Source organism: Parasteatoda tepidariorum, chromosome 3 (assembly GCF_982258835.1).
Source record: "Parasteatoda tepidariorum strain Cologne lab strain chromosome 3, Ptep-v5.0, whole genome shotgun sequence".
Lineage (NCBI taxonomy): Eukaryota > Metazoa > Arthropoda > Arachnida > Araneae > Theridiidae > Parasteatoda > Parasteatoda tepidariorum.
In genome coordinates, this window is record NC_141757.1 from 81,067,183 (window position 1) to 81,093,626 (window position 26,444).

Sequence of the window (26,444 nt, forward strand, 5' to 3'; positions counted from 1 at the left end):
GTATATATATTTATATGTATTGTCGTTGCCAGAATGTTCTCAATATCATAATGCGAAAACTATTTGGTGAATTTGTTCACACAATTATAAAAATGATATTCTGATTTTGAATTGTTATTCACGCTTGCATTGGTTTTTGATTTCTTTTCTTTTCTTTTTTCAAACACTAAGCAATTTTAGTTTGACAAAAACTTTTAGCTGTAAAATTATAATTTTTTTCTTGCTGTGACGTATTTGCTTGAAGATGTGCATCAACAGTTTCCTTTTTCTAAGTTTCGAATTAGTTTTTGTGTTTCTAAATTATTCAGTTTCTTCTTTTTTACGATATTCGGCTTTATTGATGTGAAGGAAAAACTAATCGGAGTATAATTATTGTTTTTTTTCCTTTCCTTTTTTTTGCAGCCATCTATTATTATGTCAGAAGATATGAAGGACCATAGTGCTTCTTTTTTTAAATTCTGTACTTGTTCACTTATAAAATTCCGTTTTCAGCTTTTCATTAAATTTCAAACGTATAATTCGGATATACTAACAAAAATTAGTATGTCAACTCTCCATTTTGCAAAAATAATATGATAATTTATTTTTCAGTTAAACTTTTTGTATTTTTTCTATTAGGAGACTTGGTGTTATTATTCGAGTAAATTGAAATTGAGAGATTTTTAAAATTTTCTCGGAGGTATTTTCTATTTCAGATTGTTGGATCTGCTTTACGTCAGATTTTTGTTTGTTTAGTTGAAGTTTAGCTGATTATTCTTCCTATAATTTTTCTCAATTAATGCTGTTTATTACAATAAGCTGCGCAGCCTTGTAAAATCAGTAAGATTGATTCTACAATTTTTTGCCTTATTTAAAAAAAAAAACGGATATAAATTTAAATTATAAGGCGTTACTATAATGTATTTTAAAACCAGTTGAAAAATATTAAATTCAAACCATATGAGCAGATAGATTTTTAAGGATTTCTAATTTATAAGTTTTAAGTTTGCGCGAAGGAATGAATGGAATTCATATCCCGTGCGCGTTTAAATAATACAAACACAATTTGTCGAAGCCTAGAAGTTACCTTACTCGAAGTATTCTTTACGTGGCGCTAGGTGGCGCTTTGAGCAAAAAGTGAAAAGCTAGTATTCAAATAAAGTAGGGTTAACATAAGTACAAATTGCTTTAACGAGTTTAATGGCAACAAATTGGATCGGCCGGTATTTTGCTTTTGCTCTGCAATATTTTAGTTTTACAATTAAGATAAATATTTATTTATAAAATCGCCTTCCTTTTACATAATTTCTCAAGTTAGTATAGAATTTCCGTATATATTTTAGTTAAATGCATGCAATATTTTTATGTATAAAATTTTATTCGAGGTATTGAAATGTTGTGTTTACATTGCAAAATTTTTTAGCCTCTAGTAATTGTATGTCATTTATGACTAATGAAACTTCTTATCGTTAAAGTAGTTAGCTGATTTTGTATTTGATCAAATTTTTGTCCCATAATTTTTGTATTTTACATTCATATTTATGTAAATTTTTTTTACATAGTTTTTTTTTTCTTTTTTATTGTAAGTGGTCAGTGAATGATTTGAATCATATTAATTGCTTGAGATATACCGGGTATATTTTAATTAACTAGTATATGGCCAGAGATTTTCTTACCCGCTGTTTACCCAGACCCTGCAAAAGAATTTTACAACAAGGAATCACTTATTCAGCACAGCTATATTTAGAATAACAACCTTAAATTATTCAAGCATGCAATTTTGGGAATCCATGCATTCCATCAGTTTCTTAACAATCAAGCTGAAATAACTGCTTAAGCATAACTGTGCAAAATTTTAATTTAGAGAAACCCTTTAAAATGGACAACTTTGCGACAGAGAAATACATTCGCTAAGGAGCTGCTTTAGAGTTTTCTGCTAAAAATTTTATTAAGTAGTATGAAGAACATAAAATTTCTTCCATGAACTTTACATTAACCCTTGCATTTTAATTATATATCTTTTTTTAACGAAAAATCTGGTTTCACTAGAATAATATTATTATTAGAATATTAATTTTTTTAAATTTAAGTTTAATTCTCTCAGCAGAACAAATAAAATTGGGCGTAACTTTAAATTATTGTTAAATTGATGTTTTTCTCTGATGCAATTTTTTAAAGCTTTTTGAAGTGACTATTTTCTTGAGTTTTTTCAGGTTCTTTTTTTGTTGTTTCCAATGCTCTTCTTTCTACATACCATTTACTAATGCCTGGACGTTCAAGGTGTCTACAATATTGAAGTATACCTTAGATAAAGACTGTATTTTCAGAGCGTTTAAATTTTATGTTTGCCGTATTTTGAACTAGATATCACATACAGTATATATGTAATGTGACATAATCTGACTGACTAATGATATGTTCACGAGTATTCAATGTAACAGTATTTGACTCTAACGAAGTATAAATAGTTCAAAAATTAAATTCGTAAAACGGTGAGCGATAGACACAAGTGGTTTACATATTTTAATTGCATTAAAAAATTTATTGGAAACTTAGATACCTGCAACTTTTTAAAATTCGTTTATCAGTGTAATTCAATTTGCAAAATAGTTTGTGTTGTTAGAAAACTTAAAAGTTACTCTTGTTACAAAATTAAATTTAGAGTAACTGCAGATAAATTGTATGGATCAGTTTCAAACCATTGACCTTTCTAAATACAGATATCCATATAAATATTTCTTGATTTTAGAAATATCAAAAGTGTTTGTTTTTTATTTTTTTAAAAGTGCTAATTTTTCATTGGGAGTTTGTAAAAGGAGCTTAATTTCCTTGTTTTGGTAAAAGGAATTTTTATCACCATTTGCTTTTTTGCTGTGAATTACACAAAAAGCGTGGTTTTCTCAACAGTGTTATTCATTATGATCAGCTTTAACATATTGTCTTACATATCGTACAGACTTAGTCTTTATCGTAAGCCGGAAGAGAAAGAAATTTAGTTACTGGTCCTACTGACCTGTGACTAAATTTACTTGATTTCAGTCCCAATTATTAATGTCATTGATGTTTCAATAATTGTGATAATAGGTACATTTTATAGGTAATAAGTTTTTACGACTAATTTCAGGGGTTCAGTACTTAGATAACTATAATTTTTGTTTATCTTTTTTCTTTCTTTCTTTTTTCATTTTATGTTTGTTAAAAACGAATTTATTTCTTTTAGTCCATCAAAAAATGCCAGAAGCCAGAACATCAATGATTGATCTACAAGTTGATCCTGCCATATTAGCTGATCCAAGTAAATAATTTTTTTTTTTTAAAAATATAATTTGAGATAGAGATTTTTTTGTCATTTATGCACATTTTGTTGATATCCTTGATCTTTGGTCAAGAAATTTTTTTAGAAGATCTGTGTTGTGTAAAAAATGTATTTTACTTTATCATTGAATTTAGAGCATTAAAATTTTAAAAAGTTAGACATTTTAAGGGGTGACACGAAGGTTTAGTTACATTGATTATTTTATGCAGACACATTAGTTTATTAAATAAACTTTATTTGTATTATATTACTTTTAAGTTTTTAGGATGGTTTTGTTCATGTAAGTAGTACTGTTATTCAGAATAGTTAAATTTGTTTTGAGAACAGTAAATGCTCCTTTAAAATTTATATAGTAATAATATAGAGTAATTAATAATAATAGCTGAATATAGTAATTATCTTTAGAATAATTCGTGCTTTATAGTAATCAGAAAGTTTAATAATAATCCTAAAGTTTAATAAAGACAGAGCATTTTTATGTTAAAAATATACAATTCCAATTATTGTTTCTTAATTATTGCATCAAAATTATTGCATATTAAATTAAAATTAAATTTGCACATTAAAATTATTGCAATTAATTATTGCATATAATTATTGCATCAAAATCTTCACATGCTCAGAAAGTCTTTACTTATTCATTTTCATGAAAGCATCCGATAAATATGAAAGTATGCTTTGCTTTTCATCCCTTTCTAAAATTGTGTAACACAATTTAAAACAAAAAGTGCTGCCATTATGATAATAGGTGAGCTGTAATCTGTCTGCTTTATCGACTTGCCCTACCTATTTTACTATATTAAATTATTTTAGTCTTTTTTTTATTCATTTATTTTATTATCTTTGGCAAAATAGTATTAGTTTCTTTCTCATAGTACGCCACAGATCTCCCTTGTCAGAGTCTGCAGACTTTTTTTGCACTATATTTTTAGTATTCAAAAAATGAATTGAAAAATTGTACTTAAAAAGAATATATCATGTGCTTATTGATACAAACCTGTATTAAATAGCTTTAAACATGTAATGATAATGCTTTTCTTTTTTCTTTCTCTTTATAGTTAGCCGTCTTTTTTTATATTTTTTCGTATATTGTGAATTTTGTTGCTCTGTTATTTTATTATTTAAACTGTAATTGTAAGTTTAGTTTCATTTAATAGAAAATATTAAACTGTTTTTTTTTTCTTTTTTAGCTAAATGTTCTGAAGTCATAAAACAAGTTGAAGAAGTTTTTCAGCCCCTATTTATTTCTAAGAAGTCTGAAACAGTGCTCGGGGATTCCCATTTAGTTGTTTTTAGCAATGAAGATGGAACGTTAGTATTAAAAATATTTTCCTTCATTTTTTTCCCCCAATGTTATATCAATTTATCAAGATCATCAATTTTAACCAATATATATATATATGTATTTTTTTTTTTTTCAGTCTTACATGTATTTTTAAAAGTTATCCCTTTGGCTTAGTTACCATCACTTTTGAAGATTGTTTGGAGGAATCTAAAGAATTTACTAATCCAGTTTGTATTATTGTTTTAAACTTAATATTTTCTCTAAGTAATGTATATTTTGTATTGAAGCAAAGATGTAGAAATTTATTACTATTTGTTTTTCTGTCCTAGAAATTAGAAGATATACGAAAAAGTCTTCTGCAGCATATAAAATGTAAAGCTGAAAAGTACGTAAAATTGTTTTCTATCATAAAAAAAATAAAAAAATTCTTCAATTGTATTTCTATTAAGAAAATATGTATTTCTATTAGTTTTTCTCTTCATTTACATTGTTGCCATCTCTATTTTGAGTTTAGCAAAACATCAAATAGTATTGCTATGTATAAAACATAAAAAGGGGAAAAGACCCCCCCCCAAAAAAAAATAAATTTCATTGTTATTATAACTATTTGTAAATTTCCTATATTATATTATCTTATTACTAGTCATCTTATGTGTCACATTTATATTCACTTATGACCTTGCTATTCTTGATTGTCGTTGCATGCTGGTAATATTATAATTTAGCAGATTATACCATAATAAAAATTATAGTTAAATTATAGTGTATAATAAAAATACAATTATATGAGATTCATTACTTTAACTCATATTGAGAGTTTAGCTGCATTGAAAACATAAAAAATTAAGACGCATTAGCCAGACTTCACACTATATTTCTAACGCACTGTAAAGCCTGAATTACTTAAAAAGTTAAAGATGTTGAATTTTACAGGATGCTTGACTTTCCTCAGACCTAATTTAAAAAAATAAAAATACCTGTTATTATTTTTGACTTAATCAAGAAGAAAGAGTACACAAATCATAGCATCTTTTAAGTTTAAGTAAGTGCAAAACCAAACTTCAGAGAAAAGTTACTTTATTTTAAAGTTTAAATTGTAATTAGGCAGTATAATAACTATAAATGTTAATTCAGATTAATTTGATTCTTTACAATTTAAATCTATTTAGTTCTTCTTTCATAAATCTTTGAGTTCATCTTCACAAATCTAAAATCAATGTGATGGTGTTTCATTAACTTGTGTTGCAATCCTACTTTTTTATCGTACTTCTTTAATCTATTTATTTAATATATTATGAAAAAAATGTAATAAATAATGTGTTTCATTGAGAAGGTGGGAAAATTAAATAAAAACTTTTTTCTTAAGTACATGTAAATTTCTAGTGAAATAGTTTTTTTAAAATTTTTTATTACATGGTGTGTATACAAATTTAAAGTATTTTAAGTTTAGATCATAATAACTCATTATAAATTATTCCATTATTATTTTTTCTTTAAATTTTTGAAGTATCAAGAGCTATATGGTTTGAAGTTTTCATGTATCAATCATGAAATCATTCGTAGTTTTTATGTTTGAATCATTCATAGTTTTCATGCATGAAATCGTTCATAATTTTTATGTATGTATATATCTATTTATTTTTTCTTTTTAGAATACCTATTGTTAAAAGAGGATCTGCTGTTCCTTTATATTTTACTACTGCAGATGAGCGTATTTTAGAATATGATTTTGATAAAGTTATTTTTCTTGAAGATTCTCCTTTTCAAAATATAAAAATACTTCATTCTCCAACTCTTGGGAACTGCTTGCTACTTGATGATTTGCAAAGTTAGTCAAATTAAATTGTCTTGTTTGCTAGTAAATTAAAGAAGTGACTGTTAGTGAATTTGATACATAATTAATATATTGATAAAATCAATACTTCTCTTAGTGCTTTTGTTTATATTGTAAGTTTAGTATAAAAGTTATAAAATAAATTAAAATTGAATGTGATCATTAGATTTCTTATTCAGCGTTTTATAGCTCTTTTATGCTTCATGTTTTAAAAAATATTGTTCTTTTCCTTTTTATTTTTAACTATAGATATTTTTCAAAAATTTTACATTTGCTTCATAAGTTTTAATGCATAGACTTTGCCGTTTTTAAAATTTATCTGTTTTAAAAAAAAAAAAAAAAAAAAAAAATTTTTTTTTTTTTTTTTTTTTTTTTTTAATAAGTTGATAAGCAATTTTAATTTTTTTTTTTCCCATCTTTAAATGAGAAAAAACATTTGTGTTATAATAAAATTCGTATAATAATATAATTTGTACTAGTGACACAAAGGTCGATCCAGGCGGAAATCTTAGGGTTATTTTGTGACCTCTTCACAAAATTTAATTTAAAATTATCAATCACAATTCAAATTAACTTGTTTTTAAAATCTGCAATTGTGAATTGTATTCTCCTATTTTTTTAAAATCAATATTGTGGTTAATCTTCACGTGACATAATTATATTATTAAGATTACAATTCGTATAGCCATTTATCAAAAAAGTGGAGGATCCCTCCCTCTCATCATTGGTATGCGGCCAAGGAACCGGGCTCTTCACTTGTTCATGTAGGTGATAGAGCATCTCAAACAGCTATTTCCAGACTGGCAAGCAGACACACGAACAGTCTCTCGTACTTTAAAGGAAAAAAGACTTATGCAGTCTGCTCTAAATGTGAAGCCCAGCAGGCCTCAGCAGAACATATCCTCGACTGCTTGGGCCTTTCCAAGGAGGACTTATATGCTTCTCCACTTCTTGTAATCGACTTTTTGAGGGTCAACGACTTACTGGATCTTGTCTGACCTCGTCAGACAATTAGAGGATAAGCAACAACAACAACAATTCGTATTTGTGCAATTTTGATTTGTTTCTACACGATTTAAAGAAATTAAACATAGTAATTCGTATTCACATGATTTTAAATTACTCATCAAGGTTTAAAAATCACACGTCGTGATTTGTATTCTTGTGTTTTTAAAATTCAATATTGCGATTAGTAATCACATGATTTTAAAAATCAACTAGCACATTTCGTATTTGCACCTATCTTTGCATCTTGTTTTCTATTCAGATCATATAAAAATCCATCTTTTATCTACTGATTGAAGTTATAGACATTTTAAAGTTAAAAGTTCAGTTGTATGTCTAAAATTTTAATGCTTGTGTTTAAACAGATTTCAATTGCTATTTATCAATAAAAAAGTCCAATAAAAGGAAGAATTTGCAGAAGAGCGTTTTCCTGCCCTGTTTACTTGATTATTGTTTATGTTGTACAGTTTTGCATGATGTACAGTGCGCCGAGAAAAAAAGGACCACTCTGAATAACTTTTGATCTAATGAGGTAATCTTTCTTTAATCTTTCAGGTTCTAGGTCTCTATCTTAATGGTTCGAGGGGGTAACCTCGAGTATGCTAGCTACTTAGTGCAGACAATATTTTAAGATACGAATTCAGGCGTACTTAAAATATTGTACTTTCATACACAGGGTTCCCACGGTCCTTGAAAGTCCTTGCATTTTTTTTTTGCTAAATTTAGGTCCTTGAAAGTGCTTGAAAAACGTCTTAGGTCCTTGAAAAACTTGATAGGTCCTTGAATTTGTCCAATACTGCCGGCGGAAAACTGCAGAAAATATTTTGTCCTCTTTTTACAAATGCATGGATGATGGTTAAAAGCTCTCTAAAATACTTCAATTATCCATGGATGGACCCTATGTCAATTGGAAATTCTATTAGAAGCTTCAGTGTGAATTAAAAGAGAAATATTCCCACCAGGTCATATTCATTGGCAGTTGTGGATTACACATAACGAATAATGCTTTTAAACATGGTGAAAATGGGATATGTTCCTTCAAATTTTTATTTTCAGAAAGAATTGTTGCTGCATAACATTTAGAGAAGGTTGTGTAAATTATGGATAAATAATTTCAGAAACGATGTTTAATAGAGGAGAGGGGGGTTATGGAATAGTCATGGAATATGGAATACCTAAGATTTAGCTCTGTCTTTCATGCAGCCTTCACATGGAAATACACAGGATTAAAGGATTTCACCATTAACACCTCATTACCATTAGTGCTGAAAATGATTGTGCTGAATATGATTTTGTGAATTAACATGTAAAACCAGTAGGGTTGTTTTTAAAAAAATATAAATTTTAGTCCATAATACATATACTCTCTTCTCTCTATATAGGCAAAGCATTTAGGTATTATATTTGAAATTAATTATTGCCACAACAAGCATTGTTGCTTCTAGTAAAATAGAAGAGAATAATTTTTAATATTGGTCTTAGATTAAGGTCCTTGAAAAGTCCTGGAAAGTCCTTGAATTTCAATCTCATCATAGAGTGGGAACCCTGATACAAAAACTTACTTTCTCTGAATAAATATATCCTTTTTTTTGACAGATTCAAATTTTTAACATCCAAAATATAAGGGGTAGCAGCCATCCTGGAAATATGGTTCAATTAGTTTGGTCAGGAGTACGACCCAAAGTTTGAACTCCTTAATGTTAACTTTTCTTTTTGCATATTTTGCTACATCCCGAACATTTTAAGCAAATAGAAAAATTTATGTACACAATTATAAAATTTGTTAATTCAAAGATAATTCTTTGCAAAAAATAAATTTCAGTATATATTTAATATTTAATTTATATAATAGTTGAAAAAATTTTTAATTGTAAGGTATAAAATTTTTTACATCTTTTTAAAGTATCTAATTTTACATGTCAAAATACAAAATTTTAGCAAAATCAATTAACTAGTTTTAGAGAAATCGAATTTTTAAAAAAAATTTATAGTTGAAACTCGATTTCTCAGGAACTATGCAACCGATTTTGTTCAAAATTTGTATTTTGCCATGTAAAATCACATACTTTAGAATGATGTAAGAAATCGTATACCTTTTTGACCATTAGTAAATAAAATGATAGATAATTTCTGAAATTTATTTTTTGCTTTTGCATTTTTTTTAGTTTTAGATAAAAAAATTTTAAAATTGTGTGCAAAAATATTTCAATTCACTTAATAAGTTCTTGAGATTTGGTGAAATATACAAAAAGTAAAATTAACATTAAGCAGGGATGTGATTCTTCCGCGAATTCACGGATTTCCGCTTTTTTTCAGATTTTTCCATTTTTTTCACTAATTTCCGCATAAATTTTTTTGCACAAGTAAAAATATTTTATGAGGAGTTTAATTTTCCTCGGAGCATAAGTATTGAAGTCCTCATTCCCTCCTCTGAAGTTTCTGTAAAAATCTTTTCCTAGGGATAAAACTGGTTGACCTTTTTCATTAAGGGATTCTCATTAATTCGGAACTTTGGTTCGCTCTTTTGACCAAACTATGGAGATCATATTTCCCAGATTGCAGTTATTTTCTAGATTTTGGGGATTAGAAATCTGAATCTGACGAAAAGAAGGTATGTTTATTCAGAGAAAATATGATTTGTGTCAGATTTTGTAACTTAAAACATTATCAGAACTAATTAATTAGCATATTTGAGATCATCCCCTCAAATCATTAAGATAGAGTCCTAAAACATGAAGATCCAACTATTAGATAAAAAGTTATTTAGGGTGATCGGTTTTTTTTTGTTGCTCACTTTGTATATGTGTTATCCTGTGGACAACTAATTATCTCCAAACCTTTATTTGATATTATGATCTAGCAAGGAATAAAATTTTTTAACAAATCATTGTAAAAAAAATTTTCTTAGTATTTTATTAACTGCATATACTTATTTCGAAATATTTTAATTAAACATAAAATATAGTGATTGCTATATTTATATAATATTTTTGTTAAACATAAAATATAGTTAAGAAATTTTTGCAAAAATAATTTTCATTTTTCATAATGTTTCTCAAAAATAGGCCTTAAAAAGAAATTCTGGATCGACCCCTGGATACAATTTTCCTATTTGAATTCAATAATTATTGAAACCGTAATTACTCATTACGTCAGTTACGTATATAATTTATTGAACTATTTCTAATTCTGGTGTAATATTCACGAAATATTGAAAACTCTTTTAGTTCTTAATCTTTAAAAGGACGTAAATATCACTTTGTATTTTTTTAACTTTGAAATGGTCTATTTTTTGCCTTTTGTTTGTAACAGCTTAGTAAGCATTACTTAATCTTACATTACTAGCTGCTAGAAAATATTATAAAAAGTAGAAACATCATTAAAAATATGTTCAAAATTGTTAATGCAAGACAAATTAAACTTGTCTTTTGTAATTATTTCTTTTTTCTTCTATGTAATTGATATTATTCTTTATTTGTATACAGATTTAGCAGAAAGTGATTTAAATTACACAAGGGGTGTAATGAAGTATGGTACAATTCCCTATGCAGGAAAGGATGTCCTTATTCTTGGAGGAGGAGATGGTGGTTTGTTACATGAATTACTGAAAGAAAAACCAAAATTTGTTACAATGGTTGATATATCCTTTCTATTGTATATGATTTAAAGTTGCAACATATTGCTGTAAATTTTTTAGTGAGTTGTCATGCATAAGTAGTTAGATATTATTGTTATTTTAAATTGATTATTGCTTTTTAAACTAATTTATTGTAAAATTATTTAACTTAGAGGATTTTACTAAATTTATATATATATATATTTCTTTATCTTTAAAAATATTCTAAAAGCAATTTATGATGTTAAACCTCGTTATTAGGGTATCCTGCCTGTAAACGGAAAATTTTTTTGGCACCAAGAATGTCCGCTTAACCGAGGTTTCACTGTGTGTGTATATACATATATATATATAACCTAGATATGAGTTTAAGATAATGCCATTATATTAAATGTAAACATAATTGGATTATGTTTTTATTCTTTAAGGAATTATATTTACTTGAGAGCTTTAGAAGTTTATAAAGATACATAAATAAGAATACAATAATATACAATTTTTATTACAAGAAAAAAAAATTGAGATGACTGATTTTGAGCACTTCATACATCTTACATATCTCTCATATACTTTTTACACATATCTCTTTAATGACTTTGGTATCTGTGAATTTCTACAAGAAGTCTGTCAATGTCTTAAGTTAGAGCAAACTCGTAGCTCTTGAATTTCACGATAACTTAGCTTTTTTTTTTATATAAATTTTTTTCTAAATGTTTCTTTTCATTAATTTCATTTCTCCATTTATTAGATAATACTATTTTTTCTCAAATGTCCAAATTTTCCTAACTATTCAAAATTTTTCAAGATACTGCTTGTTCTCATTCTTTTTTTGTTTCTTAGTTTTTTTAATAAATTTAATTCTGTTTATTGATTTACCAAATAACATAAACTATCATAAATATTAAGAAATTTGCTTAGCCTTTTTAAAAGGCAAGTTTTTTTTTTCTGTCCGTCAGATATTAAATAATAGTTTTTTTAGCCTCTTTTATACTCTTTCAAAAAGACATATATTTAAACAAATATAGCAAGTCTATTTAACAAATTATTAAAATTTGGCTGTTTATAATTTAAAACAGATCAAACATATCGAAACTTATTTTTCCTTGTAATAATAAACTTTGTTTTTATTGAATACATTTTAAAAGAATTTCATTGTTATGTATCCATTTAATTGCATGTTGAAAGTATTTTTCTTAATTGGGCCACATTGACCAAATGGTTATAGATGCCTGTCGATTACATTTAAGAGGCTGTTGTGGTGATTCTTTAGACAATTTAGAAGGTCCAAATTATAAAGTAAGTATTTATTTAAATAAATTGTTAATTGATTAGAACTTATTAATGTAGTAGCTATATGAAGACTTGGAAAAAAATTAATGTAAATAAAACTTACAGAAATAATGTTAGGTCAATTTGTGCTGTCACCATCAGAAGTGCTAAACTGCATGTTCTGGCTACTCTTGATATTTTTAGTGCTTATGAAATAATAGTTTTTTAATGTATTTAAAATTTTAATAGCATTCAAAACATCACAATATGTTTACTAAGTCCTAGATGTACTTGTTTGATTTTAAAAAAAAGTTTCAGCAGCTAAATTATTTAAAATCTGATGTAAATATTTAATATCTCTCTCAATTATTTAAATCACTCTAAATGTTAGAGAAAACTTTTATGGATTTTTGCTGGAGAAGTTGGTAGATAGACCAGCTCTATAAATTAGCATTGCTTCAGGAGCTGTATTAGTATTGTATTTCTCGATATCTTTTAGTATGCGATCTTGTATTTATTTCCTTATATTATTTGCAAGGGAGTAAGTAACCTTAGTTTGTCACCAAGTGATTTAGGCTCACGTTTTTGTGATGTTAAGATAATTTATTTTGGTCATTTTTATTAAAAACTGTTATGTGTTATGCAATAGAAACGAAATTCATACTGTTTTTTAAAGGATAATAAGATTTTTGTTCCCTATAGTAACAAGAAATAATAACTGCCTTTTTTTTTTGAATTTGTGCCTTTTGAAACTTTACCAACTTTTATTTTCAACAAATTTTTTATAAATTTGTTAGTGATTATCTTAAAAATTGTCTTCTTTTTACATATAAATTAAGAGCACTAAAAATTTTAAGTGCATCTAATTCGTCACACTAAATGAGTTACTCTGAAATTTCATAAGAAATATTTTTATCATCAATGTTTGAGAATTTTATTTAATTTGAAAATTTGACATAAATATAATATATTTTTGCATGCTACATTATACTTTTAGCTGTGTCCCCTGCTTGCTGCATTCCTAACTCTAAATTGCTTCGCAGTCTTGGTTTCTTGTTTTGAAACAGAAATTTCTTTGAAAACAGAATTTTATTCCATTTTATATGTTTTATTAATCCCCTGATGAAATAATGATCTTTACCCTATTTTTTTTTGTAATTTTAAATCTACTCAGAAGACAAGTATTAGAACAAACACATCTTCAGTGACTTTTGGTGCAAATCTTAACTGGCTTCTGCATTTCAGAGATTGGGAAACTACTGAAATTTCCCAAAGGCAATAGATCTATGACCTTTGATGTAGTTGCCTTTGAGTATAGTTTTTGTTAACAGTCTAGCTTATGTAGAGAATTTATTTATTTAAGGGTAGCATAAATTTCTATCGTGATTTTTTGTTAAAAAAAATTACAGCTTTTTACTTGCATTGCAACTATTTGCTAGTCTCATAAAAAGTATGTCTAAGCTTGGCACTTACGTTACTTGCTTTATGCTTTTTTTGTGTGTAATATTTGTATATTTTGTAATAAAAATGAACTATCTTTATAATAACTCATTGATCAAAAATTTAGTAGGATAAATGATAGAAATTGATCATTTTCTGTATTTTTTGATGTAATATATTTCCAGCTGATTTTGCGATAATATTTAAAAGAGTTTAATATTGTATAACCAAAAGCCAAGAACCCTTATCTGTTTAAGATTTATTTTATGAGTAAATTGAACATTACTAATTTCAAATATAGTTATCACTATCTTTAAATAGTTAATTATTTCTTGAACTTCTATACTTGATTCTTTTTTAAAAACTAGCTCCTCAATAATTTGTATTTCGTAATTCAACTTGTATGATAATAACTATCCAAAGTATTGTTTCTAGTATTATATGTGGCTAAATAATTTGAAAATGTTTGTGCTCGATGTTAGCATTGCGTAATTATTTATTATGAAACTCGTTAATTATTATCTTTTTTTCTTCTTCTTTGCTTGCAACATCAGCAAAGGATGCTTATAATATAAATATTTCTAGATATAAATTACGTGTCCTACTTTTTTTTCAGCAAAGAATATATGGTCATTCTTAAAATGAAAAGTGTGAAAAGTTTTGAAAAAAAAAAAAAATATACTCTTTTTGAAGTGCAAAAGCCGTCAAATAATTTGAAATCATTTTGTTTCACTTTTCTTCTTTACCTATAGTATTAATATTGCATTTGTCAGGTAAAAAAAAAAGGAGGAATATAACCTGGATATCTTATTTCTTTGAAGGTCTGTTAATAGGATGATTCTATTACTACAGGGTGCGTAGCGTTTGTAAAAAGTACTTAAAGGTGCTTTTTTGGGGATTTCGTTTTTAAAAGCTTTTAAAGGTGCTTTTTTCAGCTGGCGTTTTTAAAAAATGCTTTTTTTTTCCGAATAATTATTTTTTTCCCCTTCAGTGATATCTGGTGGATCCCTTGCATTTCACGAAAAATGGGGAGTTTGGTACGTGATCATTCACGCGGACTTCATGTCATACCCACGTTATGACTTGCGCATGCGCGCACACTTGAAACCGAAACCCGAGTGCTCCAATTCGGATAGAGAATATCAGATCCTTATGAAATGTTTTTTTTAAAATTTATTTTAATTTTGTTCTTGTTTATTTTATTTTACTTCTAACACTTTTTTGACGTAGGGGGTAAGGATACTTTTGTTCTGAGTTCAGGGTCAAGTTGAATTCACTCGGTGATGTGGGAAAGTACTGATTGTTTCGATTTACGCCCGTTTCTTTTTGGTTTTTTTTAACGCTAAAACTGTTCATGAAAAGTTTTTGTAAAGTGCTTGAAAAGTTTTTAAAAAGTGCTTATTTTTGATTCAAAGATTTGGCTACACACCCTGTACTATGTTTGTACATTGAAATTTCAGTCTCTTGAAGATAAATAAAACAATTAATTAAAATAACCATGATTAGAATATTTCTTATTTATTTTGCTAACTGTTATATTTAACTATAAATTTTGGTGTTTTCTACAACACTACAAGGTTTTGCTAGTGGATTTTATGTATGAAGGGCTTTAGCAATGCCATTTTAAAAAATAAATAAATTAAGCCCGCTATTGTCTTCTCAGACATAAGCCATCTTGCAATCCAATACAATCTTGAAATAGCTCCAGAAAGTGAGAGGGCACGAAAGTCATCACAGGAACGAATGTCAAGAAGAGAGGGGCAATCAAATAGATGCTCCCCAGTCATATGCGAAGTGTTACAGAACACACAAAGAGGTGAATTGACCAAGTTAATTTTAAATAAATTTGCCTGCAAGTAGTCATGTCCAGTAATTATTGTAAGACAAGCAACTCCCTTGGCCCTGGGATTTAGCAATGCCATGGTAAGTCACATTTTAAAATGGGGAGAATAATTTTTGCATATCTCATGAGATATATCTCATGTAGTCAATGAGATGTTTCTGTGTATTGGGTCATTTTTTAGTAGAAATTTCGGAAGCGAATGAAGTAATTATCAGGAAGCAATATTAAGGAATAATCAAGTGTAAAAATATATATAGTCAAGTCATAAGTGGAGAAATTTTTATTGTCATTACATTGCCCAAATTTCTTTATATAAGGGTCATTCTCACAAAAACAGTCATTTTCATGTCCCCAGTATATTTTATGTTTGTTTTACAGCTTACGAAAAAAAAAATTCAGGGAAAGTGTCCTTCAGAATGCAAGCTAACAAAAGAATAAAAATAAAACTATCAATTTTTATTTTTTATTTATTTTAGGTAATTAAAATATACCAATATGTCATTCCCTCACTTGTCCCCACTGCTGATTTAAAAAAAGAAAAAAATTGTTACTGAAATAAAATTTTTTTTTTTACAAATTCGTGATTTTTATTTCAGAATACTAAAATATAGAATTCAGAAAATCAATTTTAAATTTAATTTCTGATAAAAATATTAACACAGCACTATTTTAAACTTTGTCCCCAGTGTTTCGCGTCATTCCCTCACAACAATGTTCTTATCACCTGCAATCTTCTTAGAATAAAAATATTTTAATAAAAACTTCAGAAGTTAACAACTGACATCATAGAACAAAATTGCAGTATGTTTCCATCTTCAACTTAAAGAAGCCTTGCTGTGGAATAAATTTGAATGAATCAAACCAGGTAAAATTTTTTACATTTGTCATTCCCTCATGTCATTTTTTAGAGTAAAATAAAATACAACTTCATCGAGAAAGTGGATAATTATATGTTGCTTTCTTGTATGAATATAATTGTATGGGATTGACTTCAGAAATTAATTAGGCCTAACTGTTATTTTTAAATTTTATTGAATTCGTCATTCCCTCACTAGTGTATAAAGTGAGGGAATGACGCTGAAGTGAGGGAATGATTCAAGATGAGTATATTATAAAATTTTTTTTTGTTCAATCGTGCAAGCCAATTTTATTTCCCAAACCTGTAAAAACTATTAAATATATAAGAGTAAGTTACAATAAATATTAGATATACTTAGTATGTTATCATTTTCAAACTTTAGGTAGATGTAACTTAGATAAAAACATGTATTAAAATAAAATATCATTCCCTCACTATTAGTGTCATTCCCTCACTTTTTAAATAGTGAAAATAATTAATTTACTTATTAATTAATTTGAAAAATAAATTAAAAAATTAATAAATTAATTTATTATAAATTAATTAATTATAAACTAATTATTTAAAAAATTAATTAATTTAAATATTAAGTATATTTTATAGGATATATACTTTCTTTATAATGCCATTACATATTTCTATTAATATAAAAAGTTTCAGAGCTTTTTATTCACTTTACTTTTTCGGGATTTTATGAACTGAAAAATGACAGTTTTCGTGAGAATGACCCATAAATCCTTTATTTATGGAAATTTCTGTAAACTTTTTTGCTGTCTTACTCATAGGTTATTATCGATGACTGTCTAAAACTTCTTGATCAGTACAAAGAAGAAGGAAGAAAATTTGATGTGATAATCAATGACTTAACAGATATTCCTATTGCTACATCACCTCAAGGTAGAAAATAAGTTGGACTCATTTTCTCTATCATTGATAAAATATTAAAATAGAAAAACAATGATTAAAATAGTTTGTCATATTTTTAAAGATATTTTTGAGCTGTGACAGCCAAAATAATATCTATCTAAAGTAATCTGAAATATTAATATAAAATTTTTCATGATCACCTGTACTGTTTTCTGAAAAATAAAAACCTACGGCACTCTATCACTATATTGGAAAGAAGGATTAGCTGCAAATATTTAACTGCATGTTAAAATAATATTGCATCTAAGGAACAGCAAACAGAACTCTATTTATCAGCCAATGTAATGTTGCACTGAAGTATTGGTTCATAGAGTTTTTTAAGTTTTTGCCTAAAATATTGGAGTATAGTTACACCTTCAAAATATTTTTATATTAAGAATTATCACTGATTAAAATTTCAATCATATAAAAGTTTATTCAAATTGTATAAAAGTTTGTACTAAATAGAGAATTTTGCCTGATAAAAACTATTTTCTGTAATGAATAGTAATATTAGTACTTATCTACAATTTATGTTCAAAATTTAAATGTAAGTAAATGTGAAAGAAAAATTTCTTGCTAAAATATCACAAATATTTGCCATATTTTTGGTTTTTTTTAGTATTTTGATATAAATAGGTGATAATGCTATTGTGCATTGCTGTTAATAATAGACACTAATTATGAATAAAATTTTTCCAGGAGAATTGTGGGATTTTGTGAAGAAGATTGTACTGAAATCTTTTGCAGTATTAAAGGATGATGGAAGTTATCTTAATCATGTAAGAAAATTATTTTTAATTCTTTTTTTTAATTTTGCAAATTATTTTCTGCTGCATTTTTTTAATACACTTATAAAAAAAAATTAAAGTGAAGCTTTGAATATAGTATTCTAATTGCTATTGAAATGTGTTATATGAAATGGGTAAATTAGGAATATTTTATTACAGAATAATTTTAAATTGTATTTACAAAGTTACATTATAAATTTTTTTACCTATAGGCAAATAAATTCAAATTTTTATTTTTAAAAAGCTAAATATGTTTGAAATGTGTTTTTAACTTTTGGTTTTACATTACGCTCTTATCTCTGACTAATTATCATTCAAAACTCACTTCTCATCTATTTTTTTCTCCTAAATATTTATTTTCCTTTAGATAAATTTGAAAGTTTGAGCAAAGTAATTATTTTCTTTGAACAAAATTACACACATAACAAAATTTATCAAGCAACAAACAGATGTTTCATATTCTTTTAATGAATCTTATAATTCATTAGTTAAAAGTAGCTATTGTGAAAGAATACTGTAATATTATGAGTACAGCCTACTATGCTATTACAACAAGTTTTTCAAGTCACCATCAAATTACTGATATTTAAGGTACAAAATGGAATAAATATTTATTCACATCTGATATTAATACGAAAATTGAAAAATGAATATCATTTCAACTTATTTCCTTCTTATAATTTAAAACCCTTTATGCTTATAAAATAAGCAGACAACCACACTACCAGCCAAATTACCTTCCTCGTAACAAAAGTAAAATCTTCTGCTTTTAGAAATCTTGCTGCATACTTTAAAAAGACATGCCATTTGTTCAAAACATCTGTTTCATGTCCCCATATCTCCGTTTCTAGTCTATTTACTATACTATTGAAAACAAAAGTCAGTGTTAATGACATAAATTTTGAGTTATACGAAAAATTTACATAATTACATTATGTTGACATAAAATTAGTCTTTTGTATTTAAATATTAAATAAGTGTTCTTACTTTTAGAGACAAGCTTGTTATCACTTGTTATTCACAGTATTGATATCTTACAACTCTATATTGTAAGTTATCAATACTGTGAATATTTTCTACATTTGAAATCAAAGAAAATATCTTCATATGTGATAAAATCAAAACTTTTTTATATACATATTTTGTATTCATTTTGATAGAAATACTTATAATTCAGGAAAAAACTTAAAGATTGCATTATCACTAAATGTAATATTATACTATTTTTTTTTACTTCAAGCATGTATTGTTTAAAATTTTATCCATTTTTAATAGTCCCGCAGTAGGCTGATTGTAGAGATTTTAAGCACTTCATTATTCTTTATAAAATAAATATAGGTCTTATACTTTTTATTTGTTACTTCTTATTTGTGTATTATATGAATATTTTAAAAATTAATATCTAGAAAAATATTATTGCTGGTTTTGATTTTTTTTTTTTTTTTTGGTAGAGTGTCTACATTATTTTTGAATTAATAGTAAAATAAAAAATATTTTTATTAAAAAACTAATTTTAGAACATAGTTATTTTGAAACATTTTTGGTTCTGTATGAATGCTATCAATTTTTACTAACTTACTTAAACTTACCATTTTCTGAGAGTAGTATTTATATTTTACCCTCCATCATAATAATTAGAATATCTCTGTTTTCCGATCAAAACAAGCGGTTTTATTGTATTTTTAACTTAGATTTTGTATCGATTAAGCAATAGTTTAATTAGTTAACTTTGTTTCTATTGCAAAATATTTTTGGCTGATAAATGTAATAATGAACTGAATTTTATTTTAGGCTTTGGGAGAAGGTTGTGTAGAACCTTTAAAAACTTATGAAAATATGCTTTTAAGTTTACCAATGAAAGTTAAATTTGAAAGCCACTGTGCATTTGTTCCATCATTTATGGAAAAGTATCCTTTTTGGTTATGCAAAATATCTAGTATGACTACATTTTTATTAGGTTTACATTATTTTATCTCTTGGTTTTGTGAAAATTGGTCCTTTGGGGAGATAGCTACTTAGTGTAAATAGAATTTTAAATTTTCTTTTCCATGTTTAAAGCTAGAAAAAAAAGTATTCAGAAATAAACTTAGTATACACAAAGTATGCAAGTGCTAAATTATATTAAGTAGTTTTACCAAATTTCTGTTCCTTTCTTCACATTTACAGACGTCCGGAATTGTAGTAAATTTAAATTAATCTGCCATTACAAGAAAGAAGTTGCTTACTATCTTTGGCTTATCCAATAACAAAATGATTTACTACAATTTCATTAGTCTACGAAATCTAATTGATTTAGTGTTTAACTTCTAGTTTTCCAAAGTAGCCTGTAATAAGTGAAAAACCAAAAATGGAAGAAATGAGCGGTATTGCTTTCTTTGCTACTATCGTATAGAGGATAAACTTCTTTCATGATCAGAGTCAATAAAGTGAACCACCATTATGAGCTTTTTTTTCCCTCCCGTTTTCTTCTAATAATTTTGTTGTTAGATTGATTAACTATGTGTTAAAGAAATACACAACAAACTCAATAAAAATCATACTTTAGTACCTTCTAAGCATTTGAAGTCTCAGTGAATTATTTTTTCCAGTAGCAAAGGACTAGAGGAGTAACTTTTGTATCAAGAGAGTTTAATAAAATTTTTGTCAAAACTTACAAACATGACATATTTATGTGTAGGTTTTGAAAAAAATTCTATTAATTAAAATTTATCAAATTAATAATACATAAACTTTTATACTGCTATACTCTGTTACAAGTTAAGAAAAAACCATTGTCCCTATGGCTCCCAGCGTGATTGAAAATAAAAATTGCCAACTCTTGAAACAACTTTGCACAGTCTTCTTTTTGCTTGCTTTCTTAAATTGTGTGGAAGGGGGAAAACAAAACTTATTGAATAATCACTAAACAATTTAAGAATTAATTAAAATTGTAACAAATACACACCTTTCTGTTCTCATAAAAAGAAACTGATGAAAGAATAATAGTTATTGTTTCTTGCAAGCGATATTCTTCCAAAGTGAATTACAAAAGTAAAAATTCGTTATCTTGCATTTGATCTGTTAAGCATATCATGCACCATTTCTAGTGGTCCAATCAAATTCAATGTTCTTTGAGGGTTATATAACTTGTTAAAGGTTTAATTAAAGTTGACAGACTTTTAATTTCATCTTTTGTGTCCCTCATTAATGGGTTCTTATTTATTCCATATCAAGTGAGGCATGACTATTTTAGTTCTAAATACTAAATTTATTTTTAGGGATACTTTTTAATTCTGTTGCCTTAGCTACAGATTTCTTCCAAATTTCTAACTTTCAGTTAAATATTTGTCAAATCATTAGTAGTGTTTGATATCAGTTGTAGAAAAGTTTTTTTAAATCTTTTATTAAGTGTGCAGAAAGCATTTTTTACTTTAATTAAATATTCCTAGAATTTTCCATTGACAAAGCTTTTCTAAATTTAGTTACAATATTCCACTTTTTTAATGTACTGAAAGTACTGTTACCTTAACATCTGCATAACTTTTGACATGATTTTTATAAGATAAATTTTCTTTACCTATAAAAAAATTTGGTATGTAGTTGACTTTTTTTATTGAAAGTTACATTAATTCCCTTTTTTCCCCCTATTGATAACCATGTTTCAATTTCAACTTCGATTTAAAAATGTTCCAACCCTTTTTTTTAGTTTGAAGTTTAATGAAATTATCGCTTTCGTATTGCATCTTTTTTCCAAATCTTGTATGTAATATAACGTAATGTCATATAAGATTTTTACGAATGACATTAAAAAAAAATTAGTCCAATTTAAGCAAAGTGTTATTACAAAAATTGTGTATGAATAAATTGTACATTTGTAATGGTTTGGAGTGAAAAATGTGCAGAAATATATTATTGTCGACTTGGAAACAGAAGTAGATAAAATCAAAAGATTTTTGTACTCACAGATCTAAAACCTTTCTGAAAGTCAAATGTTGTTCTGCACTTAAGTATTGAAACTCTAAAACATAAATTAATAAAAATGTTCCAACCCTTTTTTTTAGTTTGAAGTTTAATGAAATTATCGCTTTCGTATTGCATCTTTTTTCCAAATCTTGTATGTAATATAACGTAATGTCATATAAGATTTTTACGAATGACATTAAAAAAAAATTAGTCCAATTTAAGCAAAGTGTTATTACAAAAATTGTGTATGAATAAATTGTACATTTGTAATGGTTTGGAGTGAAAAATGTGCAGAAATATATTATTGTCGACTTGGAAACAGAAGTAGATAAAATCAAAAGATTTTTGTACTCACAGATCTAAAACCTTTCTGAAAGTCAAATGTTGTTCTGCACTTAAGTATTGAAACTCTAAAACATAAATTAATAATTGAGCAATAATAACAACAATAATAATAAACATTGTAAATTGCTTATTATTCAAAACTATGACTTGGTTACTATAAATATTAAATTCTTTAATTTGATTAATCATAATTTTTACAAAATAATTGATATTGCATACTATTACTAGTTTATTATAATTACTTCATTGAATAATTATATTTTTAAATTCATTAATTAATATTTGTTTACAGTATGTTCATACTCCTTAACCATTTTCTAGTTGGGTATTTTATGAAGTCAAGAAGGCCTGACAGAACTGTTTAGCGCTTTATAAAAATCTTCAGTATCTACTTAATGTTTTTATAGTTCTCACATATAGTAAATTTCATATCCTTGGGTTTGTTTTATAGCATTGACTTATCTATAGTACTTGTTTTTACTTTGTCTACAATTTTTTTTAAATATTTTTGTTAGTAAACTGTATGCTAGACAAATTAATTTCAGTTATTGCCAACAGTTTGGATTACGTTCCAAATGTACTCAAACAGTATTGGATTCTTTATTATTCTTGTCATGTACTGGCCAGCGCATATATTTATTAAAATTTAAAGTATAATTTTTATTTTATTTTTATTTGCATCGTAAGGAAAACTGTATTCTACATAAGCGTAAAGAAAAAATGTTAAAAGTTATTTTCTTTTGGATGTAACTATCATTGTGTTTTGTGGTAGTGGATTTAATCTTTACCCTTCCATCCTTTTCCGTGTCTTTTTTTTATTACTAATTTTCCGAATTTGCAAGATAAGTGAAAATCTGTAAAATATATTTTAAATTATTAAGCATAATTACAATTAAACGATCTTTTTTATTACAAGATTTTGTCAATTATTAATTGTATATGCTTAGATCAAAATTTTTACAGTATTTTGTTTAAAAAAATTATGTTTATTTCATTATATTGAATAGTTCTAAGGCTTTTGCAAAAATTAAATGCATAGTTATATTTTCGTTTTAGTTTATTTAAAAATTTAATGCACAGACTTCTCTTATATAGTATTAAATCTAATGTTGTTAATTTGCTAAATAGTAACGATATGTTACAAATTACACATGGTATTCATTCATTTGCTATTGCTTTTAAATAAATAAATACCCAAAACTTTGTAACTAACTTTAATTTTTATTATAAATGACATAATCAAATAATTAAAAACATGTCAATACTCTTCTACTGATAATTTTTATAATGAATTAGTAATCGAGTGCCATCCTTTTTTAACTTAAATGATAAATAAAATACTTCTACTTATATTTTAAGATATTAGTTTGTGCCAAATATTTTATCTTGATTGTTCAAATATCAAAATCAGACATTCATAGTGTGCTTTGTGAATCAAAATATGTCTTTTCTTGATTTGAAATCCGTTGCTGTATAAGTACAATGTGATTTATTTTGGTTACACATTATCTGATTTATTTTATCTTATTTGTGTAAGATATGTGATGCCTTCTTTTTTTCTTCTTCTTTTTTAGTGTTTACAAATTATTTATTATGCAAAAAATTATTTGGCAAGTGTGATATTTTAATTTATTGTGTAAGAAAAACTGTGAATTTTGTACCTTTTTTTTATTTAACAGTATAAACATTTTATAAAAATATTTATCTATGACAGAGATTACTTAAGTATACTTAATTATAAACCTTTTAGTAAAATGTCAAGTTCAAGATATACTCTATCAAAAAATTTGCTCATCTGTGTTTTACTTTTTTTGTATGCAAATTGTATTCAATAATTTTGCATTTGTTGATCAATGTGTGATATAGATATAATTTTATGGCATAAAAGTATTATACCTTTATTAATGTTCAAAGTAATTTGATTGGTCAATATATATTTGGTGCTAATTTACAACATTATTACTTAATAATACAATTCACAATATTTGTATCAATTAGCATATTAATTGCGATATACCTTGTTTTCTAGTCTTTGAAATATCAATTATGATTAGTTTAATGCTGTGTTTTTAATACAATAATAAAAGTATAAGTAATGTTATAACAAATTTGTGAAATTGTTTCATATTTTTCTTTTAGAAATCTGGTGGAAATTTTTGAAATTTTTTTTTAATGTAAATATAAAAAAAACAACAACAATGTATTTTAAATTTTTTTTTTAAATGCAGATAACTGATGTAAAATTAAGAACTTAGTTAAAATAAGAAATTAGTTTTTGGCAGTTCCACCATAATTTTTTTAAATATAACACTAAGATTAGCATATTTACACATTAGATATGAATTAAACTGTGCGTCTATTCAACTGCACAATCGTAAAATTAGTAGTTAGACTTGAAATTCTTCTAATTAATTTAATTTTGTTTGGGGATCACCTTTGTTGTGATAAATCTGTAAATACACTATTAAACCATGTAATTCTTAATTTGTTAAGTTTAATTTAACATCAATATTGCTTAATTAGTTTGTGAAGTTTGCATCAACCACACAGTGTCTAGTGCTTCAAGTTATTTGAATACAGGGTTTACTGCAAAAAGTATGCACATCAAAAATTTTAAATAATGATATTAGAAAACGTAAATTGACATAAGTATCTGAATAATTATTAGAAACACCTCCAGGCAGTCAAACTTTTTTTGAAATTTTGCATTCCACCTGCCTTACTCGCTAGTGATTTCTTAAGTGACCTTGCTTAAATATTGATTTAGGATCGTTAATGTTAATACTTTTTTCGGAAATGTTTTAAAAACAAATAATATAAAAAATAAAAAAAATTAAGTCAGTTTCTACTCTGGTCAACAAAGAAAAATTTTATTTCAGTTACTCTTTATTAAATAATTACAATTAATATAAATATGTATATGCATATGACAGAATCACAATATTAAGTGGCAAAATAGAAAGCGAATTCCTTCAATTAATTAATTAAATTTAATTAATGAATTAATATTTGAAAAAAATGTATTTGAACTTAAGTGGATGAATAAAAAGTATTTTATTAACGATTGAAAATACGTAGTAGGAATTGAATGAAGAATCTAGCAATTTAAAATCCTGTACATTAGCACTTTGAAAGTGACGCATATTTTTAATGAAGTTCCCGTCGGGCCACACACACTGTTGTGGTTTAGCAATGCAGCTAAATCTGCTAACATATTAAAATAAATGAAAATTTGATTTTGTGATAATTGAAAATTATATAAGTTTTCAGTAAACTTAAAGCAATGTAATTCTTTTAGTTTTAGATCATATTTTACTCTTTTTGTTCCAGAGCAACTGACGTGGCACTCAATGTGTTAAAGTAGTTTTTTATTTATTTTAAAATTCAAATGTTAAACATATTGCATCATTTCTGATATTAAACTTACCATGTTTTTGCTAGTCATCACATGTGTGTGGGTGTTACATTTGTGTTTGTTAATCGTTGTGTTATAAAGTGCTGTGATGACCAAAGATTTTTATTATCTATTTCTATTGATGTTTAATTATAAGTTATTAATATATGGTTCTCTTGAAAGATCTGATGCACAATGCTAATATAATCACCATTAACTTTAATTATAAATTGTTCCTTGTATGCATCTTATGTGTGCTGTTTGTAAGTTAATTCTTTTATCTTTACTCATAAGAACTTATTTTTCTTTGAAACTCATTGAACACAATCATTCTTTGCCATTCCTTAAACCTTATCGTTCCTGAATGTTTTATAAGATTGTGAAATATTCATTTCCTCATTTTTTTTTTATCCATTCAATATATTCCTATTTTTTACAAAGTTCTGTGTGTATGAATGTTACATTTTTCTAACTCACAATTTTTGAAATCATCTTAGAATCTTTCCCTGCTAATTGTGAATTCAGTGTCAAATGATGTTTGTATAGTTAATATACAAATGTTTGGCAATTGTGATTTACCTTGGAATAAATTAGATTTCTGCATCATTTAGTTTATTTAC

General features: G+C 26.1%; 1 protein-coding gene and 1 long non-coding RNA gene across 2 annotated transcripts in view; one reads left to right on the forward strand and one right to left on the reverse strand.

Moving 5' to 3' along the window:
• Positions 1-1,154: 1,154 nt before the first annotated feature.
• On the forward strand, positions 1,155-26,430 carry Sms (spermine synthase). Its single transcript, XM_016063029.5, has 12 exons — positions 1,155-1,292; positions 3,200-3,274; positions 4,486-4,606; positions 4,717-4,807; positions 4,910-4,965; positions 6,233-6,408; positions 10,905-11,059; positions 12,242-12,331; positions 17,232-17,343; positions 18,055-18,134; positions 19,935-20,050; positions 22,752-26,430. Exons 2-12 carry the CDS (start codon positions 3,211-3,213, stop codon positions 22,780-22,782), a joined length of 1,092 nt encoding a protein of 363 aa, XP_015918515.1. The 5' UTR covers positions 1,155-1,292; positions 3,200-3,210; the 3' UTR covers positions 22,783-26,430.
• LOC139426887 (uncharacterized) overlaps positions 18,870-26,444 on the reverse strand; it is a 41,889-nt gene continuing 34,314 nt past the window's right edge. The window contains exons 3-4 of the long non-coding RNA XR_015432779.1: positions 22,086-22,140; positions 18,870-19,007 (exon numbers count right to left, since the gene is read on the reverse strand). This is a non-coding gene — a long non-coding RNA (uncharacterized LOC139426887). The remainder of the gene's footprint in view (positions 19,008-22,085; positions 22,141-26,444) is intronic.

What these genes read in the sequence shown, in the direction of transcription:
- Sms (XM_016063029.5), top strand. Translation starts at nt 3,211, where the DNA reads ATGCCAGAAGCCAGAACATCAATGATTGATCTACAAGTTGATCCTGCC. An exon ending in TGCCATATTAGCTGATCCAA is followed by an intron (nt 3,275 to 4,485) that starts GTAAATAATTTT and finishes TTTCTTTTTTAG; the next exon opens with CTAAATGTTCTGAAGTCATA. An exon ending in TTTAGCAATGAAGATGGAAC is followed by an intron (nt 4,607 to 4,716) that starts GTTAGTATTAAA and finishes TTTTTTTTTCAG; the next exon opens with TCTTACATGTATTTTTAAAA.